Here is a 22399-nt window from a genome sequence, read left to right as displayed (position 1 = left end):
TTGGTGGTCTTAGAATTAGCTTGGTAGACCAGGCTGGCCTTGAACTCACTGAGGTCCGCTTGCCTCCATCCCCCAAGTGCTGGGATTAAAAAAAAACATGAGTCATCACTGCCTGACTTGATATGTTTTATTCAGGACTGTGTACCTGTTTATAAACAGGGCCTCACCATCCAGCCCTGGCTGTCCTGGAACTCTAGGTCAGGCTGGCCTCAGAGAGTGCTGGGAGCAAAGGTGTGCTTCCACAGCCTCAGCCTCTCTTCTTCTTTTTGGCTGTTGATGTTGGTGCTGAGGGTACAATAACCAGCCAAGTGAGCTACTGAGTGGTTAGTTTGCATTGGAGTTTCTTACAATTTTGTTGGAACTTACACAGTGACTTGGGTAGTCTCGTGTGTGCACATATAGGGAGTTTCAGAAATTTGTTTATTTCAGAAATTTAAGTTACTAGTACCCAATTCGTGGCATTTTAATTACTTAATTTTTGTTTTGTATGTTCTGCCTTTATTTTCTCTTTTCTCATGTTGAATATTATTTAAGCTGTGCCTCTCTCTTCTCTTCTCTCTCTCTCTCTCTCTCTCTCTCTCTCTCTCTCTCTCTCTTTTGTTTTTGTGACACTGGGGCCTGACCTCGCCTGGAACTCAAGTGTCCAAGGCAGCTTCAAAGGATTGTCCTCCTGCCTCTGCCCCTGAGTGCTGAGATTACCAGCCTCAGTCTCCATCACTAGCTCTCTTTTTCCTGGTTGGTCTTGCCAGGAGTTGATCTATTTTGCTAATTTTGCCAAAGGAGTAATTTCATCTTGTTTTTTAAATTTATCATTGTTAAATACACTGATTTTTTTTTCATTGTCTTTATTTCTTAACTATGGTGTCAAAATGTGGTCTTCAATTCACATTTATGAAAACAGTTTTTAACTCATGGTTTATGGTCTGTCTTAAATAGAATTTAATAATTGCTTGTGAGTTATTTTAATGTTTCATGTGCACATGTGAAGTTTATGCATTTGGTAGGTAAAGATTAAAAATTGTATCGTTTGGTCTTTATTAGTTGTCTTTTCATCTTCCTCACCTAGGACTTCTCATGTCTCTTCAGTGTGCCAGGGTAGAGTCAAGCTGACGGGGGTTATCTCTGTCTGTTCATTGACCAGGCCGACTCTTGCCTGGCTGACACCCAGGCCTTGTTAGTAGTTGCATCAGTTTTTCTTGCTGTGTGTGTTGAGACTCCATCATTAGATGTATGCGAGCCTAACATTGATTTCCTAGTGGATCCGACCTGACCCGTGCCCTATTGCTGTCCATCCTTCCATTTGCCTTAAAGTCTCATTTAACAGAAATTACCCAGAATATCCTTTTTGTTTAACTTTAGCTATTTTAGTTTCTTTACAATTTAGTTGTTTCTTACAGACAACCCATCAGACAATATGTCTTTTAATTGTTAGGTTTAGAAATTCCTGTTTAGTTCAAATCTCTTGATTGTTGAGCAACTCATTTTTAAATCTAAAATCAATATTATATTACCCTTTAATTGGAGAAGTCATGTTGGTACAGTTCAAGGCCCTTAAAGTCTCTCTTCTGTTAGTATAGCAAAGATATGTAATATTTTACCAGCTTTATTTATTTTTTTTTAGAAGAAAATACTGTTTTACTTTAGCTACAATTGATTATCTTTGGCAGTGTCTCATTTTACCCCTAAGTTTAAATATACTACTTGTGTTTCTTAAGGTTCCCTAAAGAGATGAAAACAACACAGAAAGAATATATAAATACTTCTCATGTTCTCTGTCTCTCTCTCTCTTTCCCTCCCTCCGCCCCACCCTCTCTTTCTCTCTGTCTCTCTCTGTCTGTCTCTCCCTCCCTCCCTCCCTCCCTCCCTCCCTCCCCCTCCCGTGTGTATGTGTCTTACAGGCTGTGGTTCAGGTAGCCAACTGTAGCTGACTCCCAGAGGGAAGGGCAAGAGTGAGTTTGTGCAGCCCACCAGGCTGAGTCTAGCACTCCCTGTCTGGTGCTGGCGTTCCACAGAGCTGCTGGTCTTCAGTCTACATTGGAATCCCAAGTGTGTAAGTTCTAGCACCAGGGAAGGAATGCCTCGGTAACAGGTGCATGAACTTGCCGGCTAGAGTGAGAGCGAGCAGGCAAAAGCGAAGGCCTCCATCTTCCATGCCCTTTGACGTGAGCTGTCATCAGAAGATGTGCTCCAGATTTAGGGCGGGTCTTCAATCAAGAAAATCCCTCATAGCCACGCCCAGATGCTTGGGTTTTGGTTAATTCCAGATAATAGTCAAGTTTACAACCGAAATTAGCCATCACTATTTTTTAAAAAAATATTTACTTAAAATTTTTTTCCATGTGTGTGTGTGAATATGAGTACAAGTGCTGCCGGAGGCTGGAAAGGCTGGCGCTGCATTCTGTTCAGCGGGTGCTGGGAATTGAGCTCTGGTCCTCTGGAAAAGCAAGAAGTGTCCTCAACCACTGAGCTGTCTTTCTAGTTCCTACTTTTTTAATATAAAATTTTGATGCATGGTTGATCTTCATTCTGAATTTTGCTTGCTTGTTTGTTTTTGAGACAGGGTTTCTCTGTGTATCCTTGGCTGTCCTGGATTCACTTTGTAGACCAGGCTGGCCTCGAACTCAGAGATCCGCCTGCCTCTGCCTCCCTGAGTGCTGGGATTAAAGGTGTGCACCACCATGCCTGGCTAATTTTGTCTTTCATTAAATCTAGATTAAAAGATTATAAACCCTATGTTATTTTAATAATTCTGATTTTTGTCTGTTTTTCCTGAAACTTTAATTGAATATATGTGCATTCTTCTCTTCCTGGGTTTCTTTTCCTCTTTTGTATTTTTCATTTTCATTTCAGCTGGATGCTAGATAGTTTTCGTGAGTTCATCTTCTAGGTAGCCAGTTTTCTCTTTAACTGTGCTAGTCCTCGATTTGTAAAGATTTTTTACGTTTAACACCTACCCACCTGTCAGTCATGTCTCTGTATTTGTATTTGTTGAGACAAGGTCATCCTGTGTGGCTCAACTTAACTTTGCATGTGTACATCTTTCCCCCTCTCCCCCCTGAGGGGCTGAGATTGCAGGCGTGTACCATCATTCCTGCCTTATTTTATTCTTAAAAGTTCTACGTGGTTCCCTTTCAGTAATATTTAGTCATTCTTTTCGTCTCATGTTTGTGTTCATTTAAAAACCTGTAGCTGTTCTGTATTATGTATTTGGCCACCTTGATGTCTGAACTTTGGGGGGTGGCTTCTAATATTGCTTGTTTCCTGTTGCCTCACGATGGCTTGCTACATCCGTGTTTGAGGATGATCGGCTGTAAACTATCTGTTTGACTCCTCTTGTGAGGGTCTCGGGTCTATCTTGGGAGTACATTGTGTCAGTCTTGGCTGGAGGCAGAGCTGAGCTGAAACTGTTCTTAGGTCGCCTATTGGGCTCCTGGCCCCGGTGCTTTCGGTAGCACTGCCCTCAGCTCTTAGGAGTCTGCTCAGTTCCTAGCTTGAGGTTTGTTGCTTTTGGAGGGAGAGGGTAGCTGTAAATGTTTCCCTCTATGAGTGGACAAAACATTAAAAAAAACCTTTTTTTAAATCTGTAATCTGCCAGACCTGAGGGCACACACCTTAATCCCAGAATTTGGGAGGCAGAGATAGGTGGGTCTCTGAGTTCATGGGCATCCTGGTCTGGTCTACGTAGTGAGTTCTAAGCTTGCTAGGGCAGCAATAGCGAGACCCTGTCTCAGAATGCCTCCCCCTCACACTGACAGAGTTCTTCAATATCTAGTAAATCCTTTATTTTAATATATAACTATGATAGTTTTAGTTTGTATTAGAAAAAATTTATCAAATAGAATTTCTCTGTAAAAAATTTATATTAAAACAAGTTTAAAATTAAGCTGTGTTAAGTCATTCTATAGGGAAATATTAAGTAACTGTACACATGTTGAGTTTGTTAGTTAATCCTCTAGAACTATAGTGGTGTAACAGGTAAATAGAGCCGTGATGATCACATAGGGGGAAACCTGCCTCAGTGATGTGGACACGGTGCTCCAAGCTTACAGAGAAGGGTCAGGTGCACAGTCTGCAATGTAGACGTGAGGAATTGCTTCCTGAACTGAGTGAGACTGGTGGGCACTATGTGAAGACTGCTAAGTGTGCCCTGGAGTGGGATTACACTAGGCCTTAGCTGCAGGGACAGCGTGCTGTTGGGGTGCTAAAGAGAGGCTGTTGAGTGGATTTAATCAGTGAGATGTTGGACTCGGTTTCAGAGGATACTGAGGTGAAGGTGAGCCGCCACTTAGATTGTTGTATTAGGTCAGAGGAGGAGAGATGGTGTGTGCCTTTGGCATGAAGTTCCTGTTTTGTTTGTTTTTATTTTTAGGGAAGTGGTGTAGGTACGTTGGATCAGTGTGTAAGGAAAGCAGGGAGTCAGTGTTGACCTACATTTTTTATTTCCTTCACATTTTTAGTTTGGATAACCATTTGGCATTTAGAACAATTAATTAATAGTATACAGAAAGAGGAAAGAACTTGGCTTCTTTTGAGAGTTTTTGTTTGAGGGAAAAAAACATGTTTTTGAGCTTCCTGAATTTGAGGGCCTTATGAGATATTTTGCTTAAGATCTAGTAGCAATTAACGTGGAGGCTCTAGAAGTTGAGAGATGTGGCCCATCCTGGAGGGATTTGGAACTCTTTAGCCTTGGAGATTTGGAATACAGTGTTTTCAATAGTAGTACCACCTGAGCTAGCTTAAATGGTGCATAGATAAACATCTGAAAGGTTTTAATAGCAATTTAATATGTGTGGAAAAGCTTGTATACTAAACCTGTGATGTCATGGATGTTTTTGTTCAGACTAACTAAACCCATGAAAGGGAAATAGTAAGTAAAAATTCATACAATAGATGGAAGTGGCAAAGGCCGTGGTGAAGCTCTGCAAGTGATGAAAAGTGCAGGCAGTGTGTTTTGAGCCACGGTGTGGTGGGTAAGGTCACTCAGAGAGAGAGTAAGAGGGAGAAGAGAAGAGAGCTGACATATGGGTGGCGGGAATGGGGACTGAGAAAGAGCAGCCAGAAGAGTAGGAGGAAAGCCAGAAGATGGTCTTTGGAATCTGTGTGAAGCGTTCTCAGGAGGAGGAAGTGGTCCACAGTGTCAAGTAAGTTGTAAGCTCAAAAGTGCTCTTTGGACGTGGCAATTAAGGTAGACTATTTAGTTAGAATCACCCAGAAACGGTAGATTTTAAAAACTGGCTTCCAATGTTCGTAATAGTTAGCATCTATTGTATTTCTTAGCATGCCCAGTACCTTGAAAGTGCTGTACATGTCCTAGCTGGTTGGGCAGGAAGGTGGTCCTGTTATTCCCATTTGGTATGTGAAGAAATGGAAGCACAGCAAGGCTAAGTAATTTGCCCAGGATCACACACCCAGGCAGTGGGAGCTCAGGCTTCCAGCCCAGTACTCTGGGCTCAGAGTCCGTGCTTTAACTGTTTTGCCACATTGCCTCTGTAGCTAAACAAAATGGAACATAGAAACACATACCAGTATTGTAATCACAGCGCAGTTGTTGCTTTGTGTGGTGTCATGAGGTCTGCCAGGCTCGATTGACTAGCATCATGTTACAGTGGCTGGAGTGCCCCAGTTGTATTGTAAGCTACACCAATGGTGAATTTTTTTGGGTTGTGACAGTTCTTGTCTCTTTCTGTATTTCTAGTTTAAAAATGTGAACTTAAAAATACAAGGATATTTCTGAGGATAACATTTTTCATATTATATGCTTAATTTTGGATGTTGTGGTGTCTTTAAATTTTGTTAAACTCTAGAAGTGTTGTTAATGCAGAACAGGTAAATTCAGACACTGTAGATGGCCATTTTATTGTAGATGGCCACTCATGAGCCTATTAAAAGCAGTTTCCTTCAAATGTAGAAATGGAACAAAACTGTAGGAGACCAAAAGTGGGTGAAAGTAGATGACTCAATAGGAAAGGAAGAGAGATTGGTGGTTTGAAAAATAGGAGGTGATGCAAAGGAAGGGGCCATAGAGATGGTGGCATCAGAGCCAAGGGCTTAGAAACTGGCTGAGGCAGAAGGTACTGCTGTGAGGGGTGGCCTTGGGAAGGAGGGGCCTAGTGAGGTAGGTGGTGCTGCCTGTGTTAGCTGACAAGGTGTCCTCAGTGGAGGCCTTCCTGTGGCTGGCACAGAGGGTGTGGAAGGGACCAGTGATTGATTGCCAGTAAGTGGTGGCTCTGGTAAGGAAAAGTTGCCATGGTCAGTGACTGCGTATGAGGGAGTAGGCCGTGAGCGTGGAGGACTGGCTTTGAACCTTTCCTTACTTGGTGACCTTGAGCAAATGACTTAACTGACCTGAGTCTACGGTGAGGATCAGTGAGAAGAAGCGTGTAAAAGCCCTCGGTGCAGTGTGTGCCATGTAGTGTGAGTAGTTGGTGAGGAAGCCTGCTTCACTTTTGATTTTGTTAGGTTTTCACACATCAAACTGAGCTTACTGTTTGCCTGCAGATACAGGTGTGTGTCCTAAGGACTGGTGGTCTATCTACTTAGGGGTGAACCTGACCTAACAACAGTAGGCTTTAAAGTGATAGAGCAGGGCATTAATGGTGGTGCTGGTGATGGAGCTAGAGTTTTTCGTAATGTGCTCTGGGAAAAAAATCCTCATTATTGAACTTTTTTTTTGGGGGGGGGGAGCCTAAAACTTGAGACTAGTTTTCCTCTTCCTCCACTTCCCTTTTGATAATGGGAAGAGGTGTTGTCTCCTTGCCGTCGAGCAGCACAGGCTGTGTGGAGAGAGTAGCAAGCAGGGTGCTTAGGGTGCAGCCGTGGAGAGCCACTCCAGCCTGGCCCCTCAGCCCTAGACAGAGGCTTCCTGAGAGATGGACAGGAACTAGGAGCATGTGAGCAACTAACAGGAGTGGTTTCTGGGTAGAGTCAGGATGGCTGAGAACATAGCCGTTTGTGTGCTATGAGACGGTGTATGTTGTGATACGCCATAGAGCAGGTAGGGAAGTACACAGTAGGAGAATGAAGGTACGTTCAGCAAACACTTTTGTGAAGACGAAGCTTGCTAGGCACACACAGAGTAGGATGCCCTGAGCCATCTTTTTCTACCCGTGAGAGACACGTAACCCTTATGTTCAGAGGAGAGCTGGCAAATATGTGAGCCTAAAGAAGAGAAATAGAGTAAGCTGTTTGAGAAAAGTCTGGGGAGGTGAGAGCCTCACAGACACCAGTGTTTCAACTGGACTTCTTTCCTTAGGATATAGGCCCCAAACATGTTTCCAGTGTGCTGTAGGGAAGTGCTGCTGTTCCGTCACCTCAGGTGGTGTGGCTGCTGACTTGAATGTCGCTGTCTCTTTAGGACTGTGCAGCATGGACGACCTTGCTGAGGGAGGCCTCAGCTTGGCAGATGATGTCTTACTGGAGGATTACCCTTACGAGGAGGACTGTGTCTGTGTTCCTGACTTTACCACAGACGACTATGTCCGAGTGACCCAGCTCTACTATGATGGCGTGGTGAGTGGGCTTGCTAACTCTTCTTTAGAGCTGCTTTTGTGGCGTAGGTACTGACAGAGCACCACGTTTCTGAAGAGATGATGCGGAAGGGAAGGGAAGTGAGGACAGAGCGTGGTGAGCAGTAGTTACTGTGATGGAGGTGAGCCAAGCTCCTGAGGAAGAGCTGTAGGGGCAGACTCAGAGCAAGCCTGGTGAGAAGGCCCAAGGTGATTTCAGGAACCACAAGTCGTGCACACTTTAAATTTTACCAGATAAAAATCAGAATAATTTTCTTCTTTTAGGGTATGCAATATAAAGATTATGCCCAAAGTGAGAAAAATTTAGGTGAGTATATTACTACTTTAATGCTGATTTGTCAAGGGAGGTCTATCTGTCCAGTCACAGCAACATATAAATTTATCATTAAAATGTATTTTAGCTTGATTTGGTGATACAGGTCTGTAGTCCCAGCACTTGGGGAGGAGGCTGAGGCAGGAGGATTGGAAGTTCAGGGCCAGCTTTGGTCAGATGCTGAGACGCTTGTCTAAGACTAGAGCCTATAATTTTTTTTAAAGCTAGAACTCAGCCAATACTTAAAATTTCTTAATATCTAATAGCTTGAATTTTGTTTTGTTTTTGTTTTTTCAAGACAGGGTTTCTCTGTGTAGCCTTGCCGTCCTGGACTCAATTTGTAGACCAGGCTGGCCTCAAACTCACAGAGATTTGCTTGCTTCTGCCTCCCGAGTGCTGGGATTACAGGCGTGCGCCATCATGCCCGGCTCTTTATGCACTTACACTTGAGTTGTTACTAAATTCTTTTTGTAACCACAAAAGTAATGAATGCACCTTATAGATTACAGTAGTATAGAAAATATATAGCAAAGCCCTCCTTCCTTTTTTTTTTTCCCTTCGAGACAGGGTTTCTCTGTGTAACAGCCCTGGCTGTCCTGGACTTGCTTTGTAGACCAGGCTGGCCTCGAACTCACAGAGATCCACCTGCCTCTGCCTCCCGAGTGCTGAGATCACAGGTGTGCTCCACCACGCCCAGTTTAGGTTGAATATTTTAATCCTTCGATTTTTGCCTTTTTATACCTATTGAAACCCCATTAATGGTATTGATTCATTTAAAAATAGTAATTAAAATTTTTTAAATTTAATTAAGAATATGACATCTGCAATATATGGTGCAGTAAGCCACTCTCCATCCTGCAAGATTACTGTGACACCATTAAGCTGTACATCTTCTGGCCACTTCTCTTCCAACATCAGCACAGTTCTGTAATATCAAGATTGCATCCCTGTGTAGAAGCCACGTAAGTTTCTACGTCATAACAATTCCTTAAGAACTGTGGTAGCTTGTTGTACAGCACTGAGGAATACTAAGAGGCCTGCACCTCTTTGTTGAATGCTGTTTAATTTTATGTTTGTTTAATCAGAGAGGAAAAGCAAATACTTGGGATTTGAGGGTAAATGAGTAATTACAACATTTTAATGAATTCCCTGCATAACAATAGATTGTAAACTTAAAGATACAGTGTCTGGTTTTCGTATTGAACACCTGTAAAGAGAAAGACCTTTCTACATAGCTGAAGTACAGCTATAAGTATAAAGTTCATTTAAGTGTAACGTTCAGTAAATCATTATGTTGGGGTTCCCAATCTCTACAAATCTTGACTTTCAGCCGTTCTCGAGCTGCTGAGATAAGTTTGAAGAAGTTACAACATCTTGAGTTGATGGAGGACATTGTGGATTTGGCAAAGAAAGTTGCAGTAAGTGCTGGAACAAGTTTCCCATTGAACGCGAATGAACAGGAATTAGGGACGGCTCCATGGGTAGAGTGCGCGCTGTGCGGGCTGGGGTGAAGACGGGAGCATTGCTAGGATTTGCTGCCCACCAGCCCAGCTCCAGATTCAGTGGGAGACTGTCCCAGAGGTGGAAAGTGGTAGAGAACAGGTCATCAGATGTCCTCCGCTGATCTCTACATGTGTACATATATACACACGTAGGTGTGTGCTCCACCACACACGTGTTCATGTATCATATATGCACTGCGCTGTGCCCCCCTCCATCCCACACACAAAAGAAGAAAAGAGACAAGCAAACAAACAAGATTGTACGTGGACGGTGTTTGTCCTATAGTTCCAGTCCATAGCAGTCAGCAGACAGTGTATCCAGGGGCACGCTCAGTACTGAAGTGATAAGGCTAGCGTGCTGTTCCATGTGTCACATTGGGGGGGAGGGACAGTCATCATAATTGAAAGTGAGTCCTGCTGTATCAGAGTGATGGGCTATTTTGATGTAAAATGCTACCACTGAGAAATTGAGGGGGTGGTTTGTACTACACTGCTGATCATTCATGTGGTTTTTTATTATTTTTTTCTTGTTTCAGTATTTGGTACTGTTCTCGTTGAAGCTTACATTTGGTAAAGGTGTCTCTTTTCCAGTAAGACCACTTGTAAACACACAGATGATGCATATACCTTTATTAAAAGTCTAGATGTAATGAGCTTCAAAAACCTGAACATGTAAAAGTTACACAGTACAATTTTATCTAGAGCTGTATGGAAGACTGTTTCTGAATTGCGATGTTAAAGGGACAAATTAATCCTGTCAGTGCTTGTGGCAAGTACACCGCTGTGTACGCAGACAGTGTAGTCAGACATCACTTAGTGATGGGCACGCGTTGTGAGGGTCACCAGCTAGTTTCCCTGTCGTATGAATCTCATAGATTGTATTTAACCCTGAGCAAGTTGTTGCTGGCCAGTGTCTCAATGTAAAGGAGAGACAGGGTAAACATGGCAGGGTGGCGTGCTGCCCGTTCACTGTGGCATGCTGTTCCCTTGTAATATCTCTTCATTAGTAGAGACTTCTTTAAAATACTGTAAGAAGTGTATTGTAGTAAGTACCCAACCTGTGGCACTGCTGCTTATTATGTGATTGTGCATGCTATCCCTGCGGTAGTGCAGTCTGTTTTACTTACGCATGAGCACAGGCAGTGTGTTGGGCAATTACCGTAGCTGGCATGTGATGTAGGTGATTAGTGTTCAGGTTCGTTACAGCCTTGGGGGACTTCTGTCCTGTCTGTGGTTCTTGTTAATTGCCACTGTGCAGCTCAGGACTTTCCCAAAATGTAGGAAGATGGCTGAGTGGAGAAAGTGCTTGCTGTGTAAGAGTGAGTGCTGAGGTTCGATCTTCAGTGCTCATGTAACGCTGGGCAGCCGTGGCTGCCAGCCTGTGTTCTGAGCAGAGACTGGGTTATCGGAGCAGGCTGGCCAGCTAGAACAGAGAGCGGAGACCTCCCGTCCGTATGTAAGGTGGAGAGTGTCGGTCGTAGACTTCTGGCCTTCACACACATACATGTGCACATACGCTTGTGGACGCCACACACATACAACCCCACCCAATACCCAGAAAGAAAAAAGAATTCAAATAAAATTGACAGAATAAGGAAAAATGTGTGGTTCTTGTTCTTTTTTTATTTTGCAGAATGATTCATTCCTTATTGAAGGCTTATTGAGAATTGGTTTTAAAATAGAAAATGTAAGTGTTACATATGAAACCCCAGCACACCCACTGCAGACGCCAGTCTCACTGCATGTCTCTCAGATAACGGCTCCGTGTGCCCAACCTTTTACTTGTAGTATTTGGTAACACCAGTTTCTGTATATTATATAATCTTATTTTACAGATTTGCCTCATTTTAAAAATCACGTGTAGTATAGTTTTAAGCTTTTTACAAGTTATTCATTTTGTCTTTATATTATTTGTCTACCATATATTCCTCCAACGAAATTAAGTCCTTGGTGTGAGGTTTTTTGTTTGTTTTTTTATAAATGCTAGGTAATGTTCAGGTGCAAAGATAAGTCTATTTGCAATTTTACCAGAGACACGAATGTCTGTGTATTTCCCTCAAGCCAAATACCAACATTGGCAACTCAGCTAGCTGTTTATTCAGATCCTTAAAAGCAAAATGGAATAAAATAAAAGACTGCTCCTGGGAGCCCTGGTGAGCGCCGTTGCCCTGCTCGCCCTTTTGCCCAGCATAGGCTTTTGTCAGTCTTCATGACAGGACATGTGCCCAGCTCTGAGCCTTGGGCTGCACCTCTACACCTTGTGGTCTGGATAGAGCCCAGCCTGTCCTCATGCACCTCTGTGTTACTGTGCTCTCCTGCTACCTCAGCAGCCCAGGCTTATAGACCTCAACTTCGATGTCTGTGATCCTTGCAGAAACATTCTGTAAGAGTGGCCTGAGGCCTCCTGAAGATGCCTGTGAGTCCACAGTGACTGTTCTTACCTCATATTTTGGAGTCCAGATGTTTGCCAGTGCATGACAAAGCCATGAGTATAAGTGTATGAAATGTGTATTAGTGGTCTGAAATTCTGTAGAAGGCAAATTCATATTGCCACATAAATTTAGGATTAATGCTCACATACCCTTCATTTCTTTTTTGAAACAGAAAATCTTGGCAATGGAAGAAGCTTTAAATTGGATAAAATACACAGGCGATGTAACAATTCTACCTAAATTAGGATCAGTTGACAGTTGCTGGCCCATGCTAAGTATTTTCTTTACAGAGTGTAAGTATAAGTGCTTTAAATGTTAAGTCTTGTTTAAAGAAATGTTATTAGGAAGAGCTAAACAGTGTTTTTCTTCTGGTATCATGTCCAAGTAAGATACTTTAACATTGCAGTTTGTTCTCTATCTCTTTTGTGGCATTACCCTCTTAAAGCTGCTGCTTAGTGGATGCCATGTGATTATATACTCCAAAGAAAGAACGCACGGCTGGGTCCTCGTACGTTGTTGTTACTATGTGAAAGGACAGAGCCTACCATGGTTTTTATTTTCCTCATGCATCTGTTCTTTGATGTAAGATGGAACTGCCTTCTATACTTTTACTTTTTTAAATGTTGCCGGGCGTGGTGGGGCATGCCTTTAATCGCAGCCCTGGGGAGGCAGAGGCAGGTGGATCGCTGTGAGTTCGAGGCCAGCCTGGTCTACAAAGCGAGTCCAGGACAACTAAGGCTACAAAGAGAAGAAACGCTGTCTCAAACAAACAAACAAAACATTATACTTCAAAGCATTTGACTATTAGTGGTGTTTTTATTATATAGTTAAGTTTTAAGATAGAAAATCTTGGCCCCATAATAGATGACGATGAGAAACATGTTACCTCCACTGAGAAGGAAGCGTGCCTGTTTTGTCTGTTTTAGATGCTGTAAGTAATAGAGACAGAACCTTCTGGTAGGGTTGTTAGACACTGGGGTGCATTAATGCCCAGAGAGTAGAGTTTTGTTTTCATTGCTGTTTCGAAAACCTGTAAGCACAGGAAGGAGCAGAGAAGCACCAGTGTGGGCTCACTCCTGATTCTCCCTCCTGCTCCGCAGGGCGGCGGCCACAGTTGTCTTGTTTGGGGGCGCTAAGTCAGGAGTTCAGAGCTTAGATCAGTGGTTCTCAGCCTGTGGGTCGTGACCCTCTGGGTTGAATGACTTTCTCAGGGCTTGCATAAGACCATCTGCATATCAGATGTTTACATTATGATTCATAACAGCAGAATTATAGTTATGAGGTAGCAGGAAAATAGCTTTGTAGTTGGGGTCAGCACTCCATGTGGAACTGTATCAAGGGTTACAGCGTTAGGAAGGTGAGAACCCCGGGTTAGATGATTTTCCTCAGCCTTGTGAGCCCTACAACCTAGGGGAGGACTCACTCACGTTCTGAAGTCAGAACACAGGCTTTTGCTTCTGCTCGTTTGCTTTGACTAAGCTTAGTGTGTCTCTAGCTACTCTTTAGTCACCATCCTAGATCTTGATCTAATCTTTAATGTTAAGCAGTCCTTTAATCTCAGAAATCAGTGATTGGTTAACCTTAATTTTGGTGTAGTCCTTTTTATTTTTTTGGCTTTTGGTTTTTCGTGACAGGGTTTCTCTGTGTAGCCTTGGCTGTCCTGGACTGCCTTTGTAGACCAGGCTGGCCTTGAACTCACAGAGATCCACCTGCTTCTGCCTCCCAGTGCTGGGATTAAAGGCGTGCGCCACTGTGCCTGGCTCTAAATACAGGATCTTAAATGTGTTAGGTAATAACTGAATTATTGAAGTATATCCTCAGCCCCAAGTTTTTATTCTTTAAATATTTAATAAATATGAAAGATTACAAAAATATATGAACTATTTAAAATGTTTAATAATAAAATGAGCATAATAGATTTACCTATTTAAGCCAGCTATTGATAATAGAATATTTAAATTTAAAACTAAAATTCTTTCACTCTCTCCTAATACAAATTTCAGATAAGTACCATATTACTAAAGTTGTAACTGAAAATTGCAACTTGCTTGAAGAATTTAGAAGACACAGTTGTATGCAGTGCATAAAGGTAAGAATATTTACTGTTAATATATTACACGAATAAGTAAGGCTTTTGAAAAATAAAATACTGGGACTACTAAAGTAACATGCTTAAGGGAAAATGTTAAGGGAATTTTGATTTGGAATTTAAAAAAAAGAAATAGTATCTTAATCTAGTGATTTAAATATTAGAATTTTTTTCAACTAGGCATGTACTGCCTTGAAGAAATGTGATTTTCTTTGGTAATAGCTTTGGTGATATATAGATTGTGCACCACAGGTTACTCAGAGGAAGTACTGACTCGTAGCTCAGTTTTAAAGATAATACTTAGGAGATGTTTAATGTTCTATAGGATTTTATAATTAAAACCACTGATAGTAATTTTCATTAATTAAAGATACGAGTATCCGAAGTGAAAATTCAGTTGTACATGTAGCATTTTTCATGTCTATTTTTGGTAACCTGTTACCAAAACCTGGTACATTGGTAACAACGTAACAACTGCTACATTGTTGTTAGCAGTTAGTCAGCATTGCCTGTGAGCTAATGATTTCTGTGTATATAGTGACATTCCAAGGACTGTTGGATAATACTAGACTTGCTCTCTCTCTCTCTCTTTCTTTTTTTTTTAAATTTTTTAGTTTTTTTTTTTTTCCGAGACAGAGTTTCTCTGTGTAGCCTTGGCTGTCCTGGATTCACTCTGTAGACCAGGCTGGCCTTGAGTTCACAGAGATCTGCCTGCTTCTGCCTCCCTGAATGCTGGGATTACAGACATGTGCCACCGCACTCAGCAATACTACATTTTCTAATAACCCAATGCTACCATTTCAACATGCATCTTATATTTTATTTTTTATTTCTGGTTTTTCAAGATAGGGTTTCTCTGTGTGGCCCTGGCTGTCTTGGAACTTTCTCTGTAGACCAGGCTGGCCTTGAGCTAACAAAAATCCGCCTTCCAAGTGCTGGGATTAAAGACGTATGCCACCACCGCCTGGCCTCCTAGATATTTTTCATCAGGGCAGGATTGAATCTACAGATGCAGGCGCCATGGTTAGGGTTTCCTTAGTAACTGAATGTATCAAGATACTAGAGATTCCATTCTTACTTTCTGTCCAGATAACCCGTGCTACACTGATGGCAGGGGTGGAGTGCACGCCTCCTGGGGTTGGGCTCCTGGTTGTCTCTGCAGGTAGCTGATGCGTCTCCTTTCACTTTGGTTCCTCAGCAAGGAGAGCTAATGAAAATGAGAGGAAATGAAGAGTTTTCCAAACAAAGATTTGAAATAGCTGTTATCTATTACACCAGAGCCATTGAATATAGGTAAGAACAAAGTAGAAAAATAAAAACTCTTTTTATGTGGCGGATCAAGTTAGAACTTTAGGAGAAATAGAGGCAGGGGACATAAGACCGTCTCCCATTTGCTGTGCAGAGTAGGCTTTCTCCTCTGCGGGGATCAGTGGCAGTGCCAGCAGCCCGCACACCTGAGACTTCACTCCATCATCCTGTTAGCTGACTGTAGGGAGCGGTGCTAGCTTCTCACGCTGAAGATGTTACCAGTCAGCGAGCTTTGCTTTCTTGGGGGCCACTTTTAAGGGCGGTAGTTGTGGTTGCTGAGGATGGATGTGTGCTCTCTCCTCACGTCACCCATGCTGGAGCTTCATAGCCTCCTTCTGAGCTGGGCAACCTGATACTTTGGCATATTTTAGGGGTGCTCTATACACTGCCCCCTATCTTACCTTGTTCTTCGCAGGGTTGAGGGGATCCAGTGGGATGTCACACCTAACGGCTGCTGCCCTCTACTCTGTGAAGGAAGGAACAAAGGGAAGAATTGTTTTTGACCACACAGAGTCAGACAATGAAAAATAACAAAATCTACCTGTTACTAGTATTGCATGTTGCAAGGGTTTTTGTCTTCAGTCTTTGTTAGAGTGCCCCAGTGTGTCGTCCACGAGCGCTCTTGTCGTCAGCGGGGACAGACTTTGTAGTCGGTCAGCTCTCACAGGAGTCCTGGGAAGTACATACATCAGAGATCTATTTTCATTCCTGTGAACAAGAGATCGAGAATGTTAAAAACCTAAGTTTCAGTCAGTTAAGACTCTAAACCCTGGACTCTTTCTGTTCTGTCATATAGTTGTAAAGTTTTAAGAAGATTTTTTTTTAATGTCTTATGTTTTCAATTTGATTTTTGTTTCAGATATAATGTGTTTTACTAACTAAATGTTACTTCTTTTTAAGACCTGAGAACCATCTTCTTTATGGTAACCGAGCTCTCTGTTTTCTTCGTATGGGACAATTTAGGTAAGTTGGTTAATTACTAATTACTGAATTATTATACCTAATACGTATTTTAGGAAATGTTCATCTGTCTTGCAGGTATGCAAGGAAACCCCTGAATAGTTCTTTGTATGAAATAATTAAACGGGTAAAAAGGAGGTTTTATTTGTAATGACTGTGGGGAATGGTAGCACATGTCACACATGTCATACAAGTCTCCAGCACCCTTACTGCTCTGTTGCCTTCCACACTTACCCTTGGACAGCTGCCACAGCTGGTGAGCGGCGATGCTGAGATTTAAACACAGACTGTGCTGATGATACCAATGCTGTAATGTAACATCTATAATACATTCTGTCCTTTGCTCTCTCTAACCTGCACAGTGTACCTTCCCTGTTTATTTTGTCTTGTTACATAAAACTAAATAAATATCTTCACAAGTGAGAGAATGCATAGAAAATTAATGATATTCATGGAATAGAATCATAACTAATTTAGTTCCTTATGTTGAATTTGAACTTTGCTTTTATTTATGAGTTGAGAAAGACTTCTGTGATTTTTGTTGCCCTTTATTTTAAAAATTTTAGTATATAAATTATAAATGTTAATATTAAGCAATATAGATTGATGTATTCAATTATGCCCTGCCTTATTGTAAGAGAGTGGGTCCAAAAATACATCCTTGCAGAGAAAAATATTCGAAGCACCTCAAACTGGAAAACCCAGTTAGAACCTGGCACCCTCACAGCAAGGCTGCCTGCCCTAAGGCATAGATAGTAGTTAGAACTCACTTCTGCCTGTGACTTTCTGTTGCCTAAATTAAGGAGGAAAACGTGAAAAGTCACGAAAGTCTCATTATTCACAAAGAAACGTTGGTAGCGATTGCTTGGTTGGAGGTGGTTTCTTCACACTTCACCTTAGAAGTTGTTTACGTGGATCAGTAGTAATGTGAGTTAAGTGATGGAGAAAGACTCCAGAGATGATGGGGAAAGCTCTAGAGAAACGCAGTGTGGGGCTCCACTAAGTGTTCTGTGGGGTCTGGAAAGCTGAGAAGCCCTGTGCCAGCTGTTCTTCAACAGAGCACTCCCCGGGGCGTGGGCGAGTGGGAGTGGGGGCGGTGTAGTGTCTTCCAAGTTTGCAGCTTTAAAAAGTAACATTCATTGTGTTTCTCTTTTATTATAAACAGAATACATTCTCATGTAGAAAATTTGGAAAATACAAGAGTATAAAAAGAAGAAAATAAATATCACCAGTAATCCAACCACCTTGGAAAATACCGCTGTATTAACGTTATGCAGCTGTTAGACGGCTTAAGCCGTGGATAATCCGAGGCTGTCTAGACTAGAGGAATGGATGGCTTGACAGTCCTTCCATCAATACCACTGCTCTCAACTGGTTCTGACAAGAAATGAGCTACCAATGTCTAGGCTATTGTTTCTGACTAGGGCCAGAGTTAACAGATACCTACTGTGTGATGGTGAATCTGTGTGTGTTCAAGATCAGATAAATAGGTTTCCGACCTTGCTAGCCCCTCCTGAAAACTGGGGTATCTTGCCAGGCAGAGGGTCGTCTACTCTCCAGCTCTGAGAGCTGAAGGGCAAACCAGGCTGATTCTGCTTTTATGAGTTCTTGAGAGATAGACACACGAGGAGAATCTTCCTAAACCCAGCTGCAACAGGAGGTGACAGTAGAAACAGCCTCCAGATAGCATGAGCTGAAGGCTAAGAGTAGAGCAGTGGCCCCCTGCCCCTCACTGATGTTCTAGCGTGTCGCTGAGCACATGTGAGGACACAGGCAGGTTTGTGGACGGCAGAGTCCCTGGTTCTCACCAGGCGGCCACCAGCACGTATCTGATGCTCCTCCAGCATACAGAACGGTGCCATGCCAGTGTCCTGATGCCTCCTACATTCTCACATGGTGCTAATAGGATTTTGCATATTGTAATGTAGGGATGAGGTTTCTTTACCTCCTGATGCACGGTGTGACACAGGAACATGTACACTCAGTGAGATGTGCGTGGATACAGGAGTAATCTTGCTCTGAGAAGAACTTTTTACAGCTGAATTACCAAGGTTGACGCGCTGTGAGATTCTCATGCCACATGGATGCCAGCTAGACCTGTCCTGGGAGTCTGGCTGGTCAGCTGTAGGGACGGTTGGAGATGAAGCACCCACCCACTGCGCCTGGGAGACAGAGTTGTTCCCAGTGGGTCACCAGGCCAGACTTCCTACTTGTTACAAAGCAGGAATTGAACTGTAGAAGAACTGAAATGGAAAGTGATTAAAGGCTTGAATGAAGGCTAAAATGTACAAATGGTTATAAAATACTTTAATTCTAAAATATTAGAAAATGAAAACATTCAACTAAAAAATGACTTTGGCAAGATTACACTCTAAAAAGGTAAAAATACAGTGACTTATGACAGGCTCTGTCCCGTGTTCTTCATGCATATTTGTTCCTAAAGACCTTTACAACCATGCCAGGTAGTTGCTGCTGTCTCTTTGAGATGAGAGAACAGAGGCGCACGAGGCCCAGCAGTGTCCAGGGCGCTTACATGGGTGCAGTGCAGCCGGAGGCTGGGCCCACTTTACCTGCATGTAGTCTGTTGTTAGCCATGGACTGGTGACAGTAGGGTGCAGTGGGAATTGTGGACGTTGGGAAAATTTTAAGACAGATGATCCAAACAGTCACAAATTTATGAGGACCTGCTTATCCTTAACAGCATGCAGATAAAAACTACAAGTTTCTCTTTCATACCCATCAGATTGGCAAAAGCTTAAAACCTTCGTAATATCACGTATTTGAGGATGTGGAGCAAAGGAAACTTTCCTACTCGGCTGGAGAAAGTGTAAACTGGTCCAGTCGCTGTGGAGAGCAGTCTGAGAAGGCGAAGAGATGTACAGTCTGCAGTCCACGTCTAGGGTCATCCCTCCCCAGCTGTCAGATGTGTGTCCAAGAAGACATGTGCGAGCCATGTAGTGTTGTTTGTAAAGACGGCAAACAGCATAACTGTCGGTCAGCAGGGGAATGGATAAATGAATTATGGTATATTCATACAAAGATGTTCTAAATAGCACTTAAAATGAGTGCAATGTTGAGTGTCAAGCAAGTTGCAGAATGATTTGTACAGTGTGATGCCATTTATATACTGTTTAAAGACATACAAAACTATGTATGTATGCATATTAATATGAAATGTGAATTTCAAGACTTTTTAAAATGTGTGGGCACGTTATAAACCAAACGAGTGGCTATCTCTGGGGAGAGAAGGAGGGGAAGGGTTTGGGGACGGGAGCGTTGGTACACGGTGCGTGTCAACTCTAATTTCCTGATAAGTTGGTACATGAGTGTTCATGTTCTTGTTATGTTCTCTGAATTGTGTGCACTTAAAATAGTTGACAAGAAGTAAAACAAGTATGACTTAAACTGTACATAGGAGGGAAAAAAGCAATGAAAAGAGAGAACCATCCTCCTGTTATTGTTAGTGGCACAGGGAAGAAAGCCAGAGATGGAGGAGAATGGGCTGGGAAACCGATGCTCCACCCTGGAGCGATCAAGGACTTTGTGGTGGTTGTAACTGCAATAGACTCACTCAGAGGGGCCTTTGGGAAGACAAGAGTCAGGCCCAGAGCATGTGCTCCCCTCCTGGGCTGGATGGTGGGCTTGTGAGGAAGAGAGCTGGGGGTTGCTGCTGCTGCTGCTGCTGCTGCTGCTACTGCTTCTTACGCTTGGAACCCTTGAGTCGAAGATGTTTTATGAACCCCAGCACTCCTGGCGTGGATGAGATTCTTCGTTGTTATGTGTTCTAGAAGCACACTTTTCAATACAGTGTCTAACCATTGGCCATTAGTAGGATGGTTGTAAATGAAGTAGCCAGAAACTTCCAGTTCTGTGCATGTGAAAAGGAATCATGACATGCCTAATTTAGCTGGTTACAAAGCTTACATAATGTACGTGGGTGAATCTTGTCTACTCTGTCTAGTTCATTTTTGTAGAGCTTGTGTTTGGGGAATTAGAATTCTTCTGGGGGTACAATGAGCATTCCTAGGGGGAGTGATATTAGAGACGGGGACATGCATGCCCGAGTATTGAATCTGCTTTGAGTAATCCTCACCATTTTGATATTAACCTACCTATCATGTAGTATTCTTTCCCATCTCACTCCAGATGTGATTTGTCTATCAGAAAGACTAAGTCCTGTTGACTTTTTTTCTGAATTTCTGAGATCAGAGGTATAGCGACTTAACCATGTGTCTGTGAGATTTCCTCCTGAGGGAGTGAGTGTGTGACACACACAGATTGACAGAATGTGTGAGTGTGTATGTGCATGTGTGTCTGTGAGAATTTCCTCCTGAGGGAGTGTGTGTGTGACACATACACACACATGGACTGACAATGTGTGAGTGTGCATGTGTGTCTGTGAGAATTTTCTCCTGAGGGAGTGTGTGACACACACACACACAGAGATTGACAGTGTGTGAGTGTATGTGCATGTGCGTCTGAGAATTTCCTCCTGGGGGAGTGAGTGTGTGACACACACACACAGACTGACAGAGTGTGTGAGTATGTATGTGCATGTGAGTCTGAGAATTTCCTCCTGAGGGAGTGTGTTGAGAATGTGTGAGTGTGCATGTGCATCTGTGAGAATTTTCTCCTGAGGGAGTGTGTGACACACACACACACACAGAGATTGACAGTGTGTGAGTGTATGTGCATGTGCATCTGAGAATTTTCTCCTAGGGGAGTGAGTGTGTGACACACACACACAGACTGACAGAGTGTGTGAGTGTATGTGTATGTGAGTCTGAGAATTTCCTCCCGAGGGAGTGAGTGTGTGACACATACACACAGACTGACAGAGTTTGTGTGTATGTGCATGTGCGTCTGAGAATTTCCTCCTGAGGGAGTGTGTGTGACACACACACACGGACTGACAGTGTGTGAGTGTGCATGTGCGTCTGTGAGTATTTTCTCCTGAGGGAGTGAGTGTATGACAGACAGACACACACACACAGACTGAGAATGTGTGAGTGTGCATGTGCATCTGTGAGAATTTTCTCCTGAGGGAGTGAGTGTGTGACACACACACAGACTGACAGAGTATATGAGTGTGTATGTGCATGTGCGTCTGAGAATTTCCTCGGGGGAGTGAGTGTGTGACACATCCATGGACTGACAATGTGTGAATGTGTATGTGCGTCTGAGAATTTCATCCTGAGGGAGTGAGTGTGTGACACACACACACACACACACACACACACACACACACTGACAGAGTGTATGAGTGCGCATGTGCGTCTGTGAGAATTTTCTCCTGAGGGAGTGAGTGTATGACAGACAGACACACACAGAGAGTGACAGAGTGTGTGAGTGTGTATGTACATGTGAGTCTGAGAATTTCCTCCTGAGGGAGTGAGTGTGTGGCACACACATGGACTGACAGTGTGTGAGTGTGTATGTGCATGTGCATCTGAGAATTTCCTCCTGGGGGAGTGAGTGTGTGACACACACACACAGACTGACAGTGTGTGAGTGTGTATGTGCATGTGCATCTGTGAGAATTTCCTCCTGAGGGAGTGAGTGTGTGTATGTATGTGCGTCTGAGAATTTCCTCCTGAGGGAGTGATTGTGTGACACACACACAGACTGACAGTGTGTGAGTGTGCACGTGCGTCTGCGAGGGCCCACAGGGTTTAGTTCCTGAATGTGCTGTTTGAGTTATTCATCTCAGTTCTCTTAATCGCATGGTCTGTTTTTACTTGGAAGCCTTAAGTTTGCTCTTGAAGAGAACATAATTGCCAGTCTTGGGGAGTGTACTCCCTTTTCAAGAGACTTGATTTTATTTTCTACGTAGGTGTGTTTTGTTACATTTGTGTATGTGTACCACATGCACGCAGAGCCCATGGAAGCCAGAAGCGGGTATCTAGTCTCTAGGGACTGAGTAAAGACAGTTGGGGGCTGCCTCGAGATTTCTGGGGACAGAACACAGGTCCTCTGCAAGAGCCCCAGATTCTCTTAACCACTCTGTTACCTCTCCTACCCCACACCCCCTTTTTTTAAAGTAGAAGACTTAAGTATACATGATAACATTTTGAGCTGAAAAGTATCTACTGACAGTTTTTGTGTGGGTATTTATTTCCTATTCTCTTCAGATCCAGTTCATGTTGAACCAAGTGGATTTTTATTTTTATAAATCAGATTATAGGCAATTTCAGCAGGACACAGTGGCATGAGTCTGTAATCCCAGGGAGGCAGAGGCAGGCGGATTGCTGTGAGTTCGAGGCCAGCCT

At 43.0% G+C, this 22399-nt stretch overlaps 1 protein-coding gene across 10 annotated transcripts in view; it reads left to right on the top strand.

The window, feature by feature from the left end:
- TTC3 (tetratricopeptide repeat domain 3) overlaps positions 1–22399 on the top strand; it is a 103662-nt gene that overhangs the window by 5280 nt on the left and 75983 nt on the right. For 4 of the 10 annotated variants that reach the window (XM_084800452.1, XM_084800455.1, XM_084800456.1 and 1 more), the window contains exons 3-11: positions 7355–7509; positions 7791–7833; positions 8651–8801; positions 9170–9257; positions 10975–11028; positions 11946–12066; positions 13777–13862; positions 15061–15155; positions 16071–16133. The exons of 2 other annotated variants lie outside the window; for them this stretch is intronic. In XM_084800452.1, the coding sequence (XP_084656578.1) occupies positions 7366–7509; positions 7791–7833; positions 8651–8801; positions 9170–9257; positions 10975–11028; positions 11946–12066; positions 13777–13862; positions 15061–15155; positions 16071–16133 (845 nt within the window). In that variant the 5' untranslated portion in view covers positions 7355–7365. Of the gene's footprint in view, positions 1–1898; positions 2051–7354; positions 7510–7790; positions 7834–8650; positions 8802–9169; positions 9258–10974; positions 11029–11945; positions 12067–13776; positions 13863–15060; positions 15156–16070; positions 16134–22399 lie in introns of those variants that run through there. 4 more of the 10 variants (XM_084800454.1, XM_084800453.1, XM_084800457.1 and 1 more) reach the window with 3 other exon arrangements.

The sequence above is a fragment of the Acomys minous genome (assembly GCF_964271855.1).
Source record: "Acomys minous genome assembly, chromosome: 11".
NCBI classification, from domain to species: Eukaryota; Metazoa; Chordata; class Mammalia; order Rodentia; family Muridae; genus Acomys; species Acomys minous.
The sequence above is the reverse complement of the archived record's forward strand: the minus strand, read 5'-3'. Positions and strand labels throughout refer to the sequence as shown.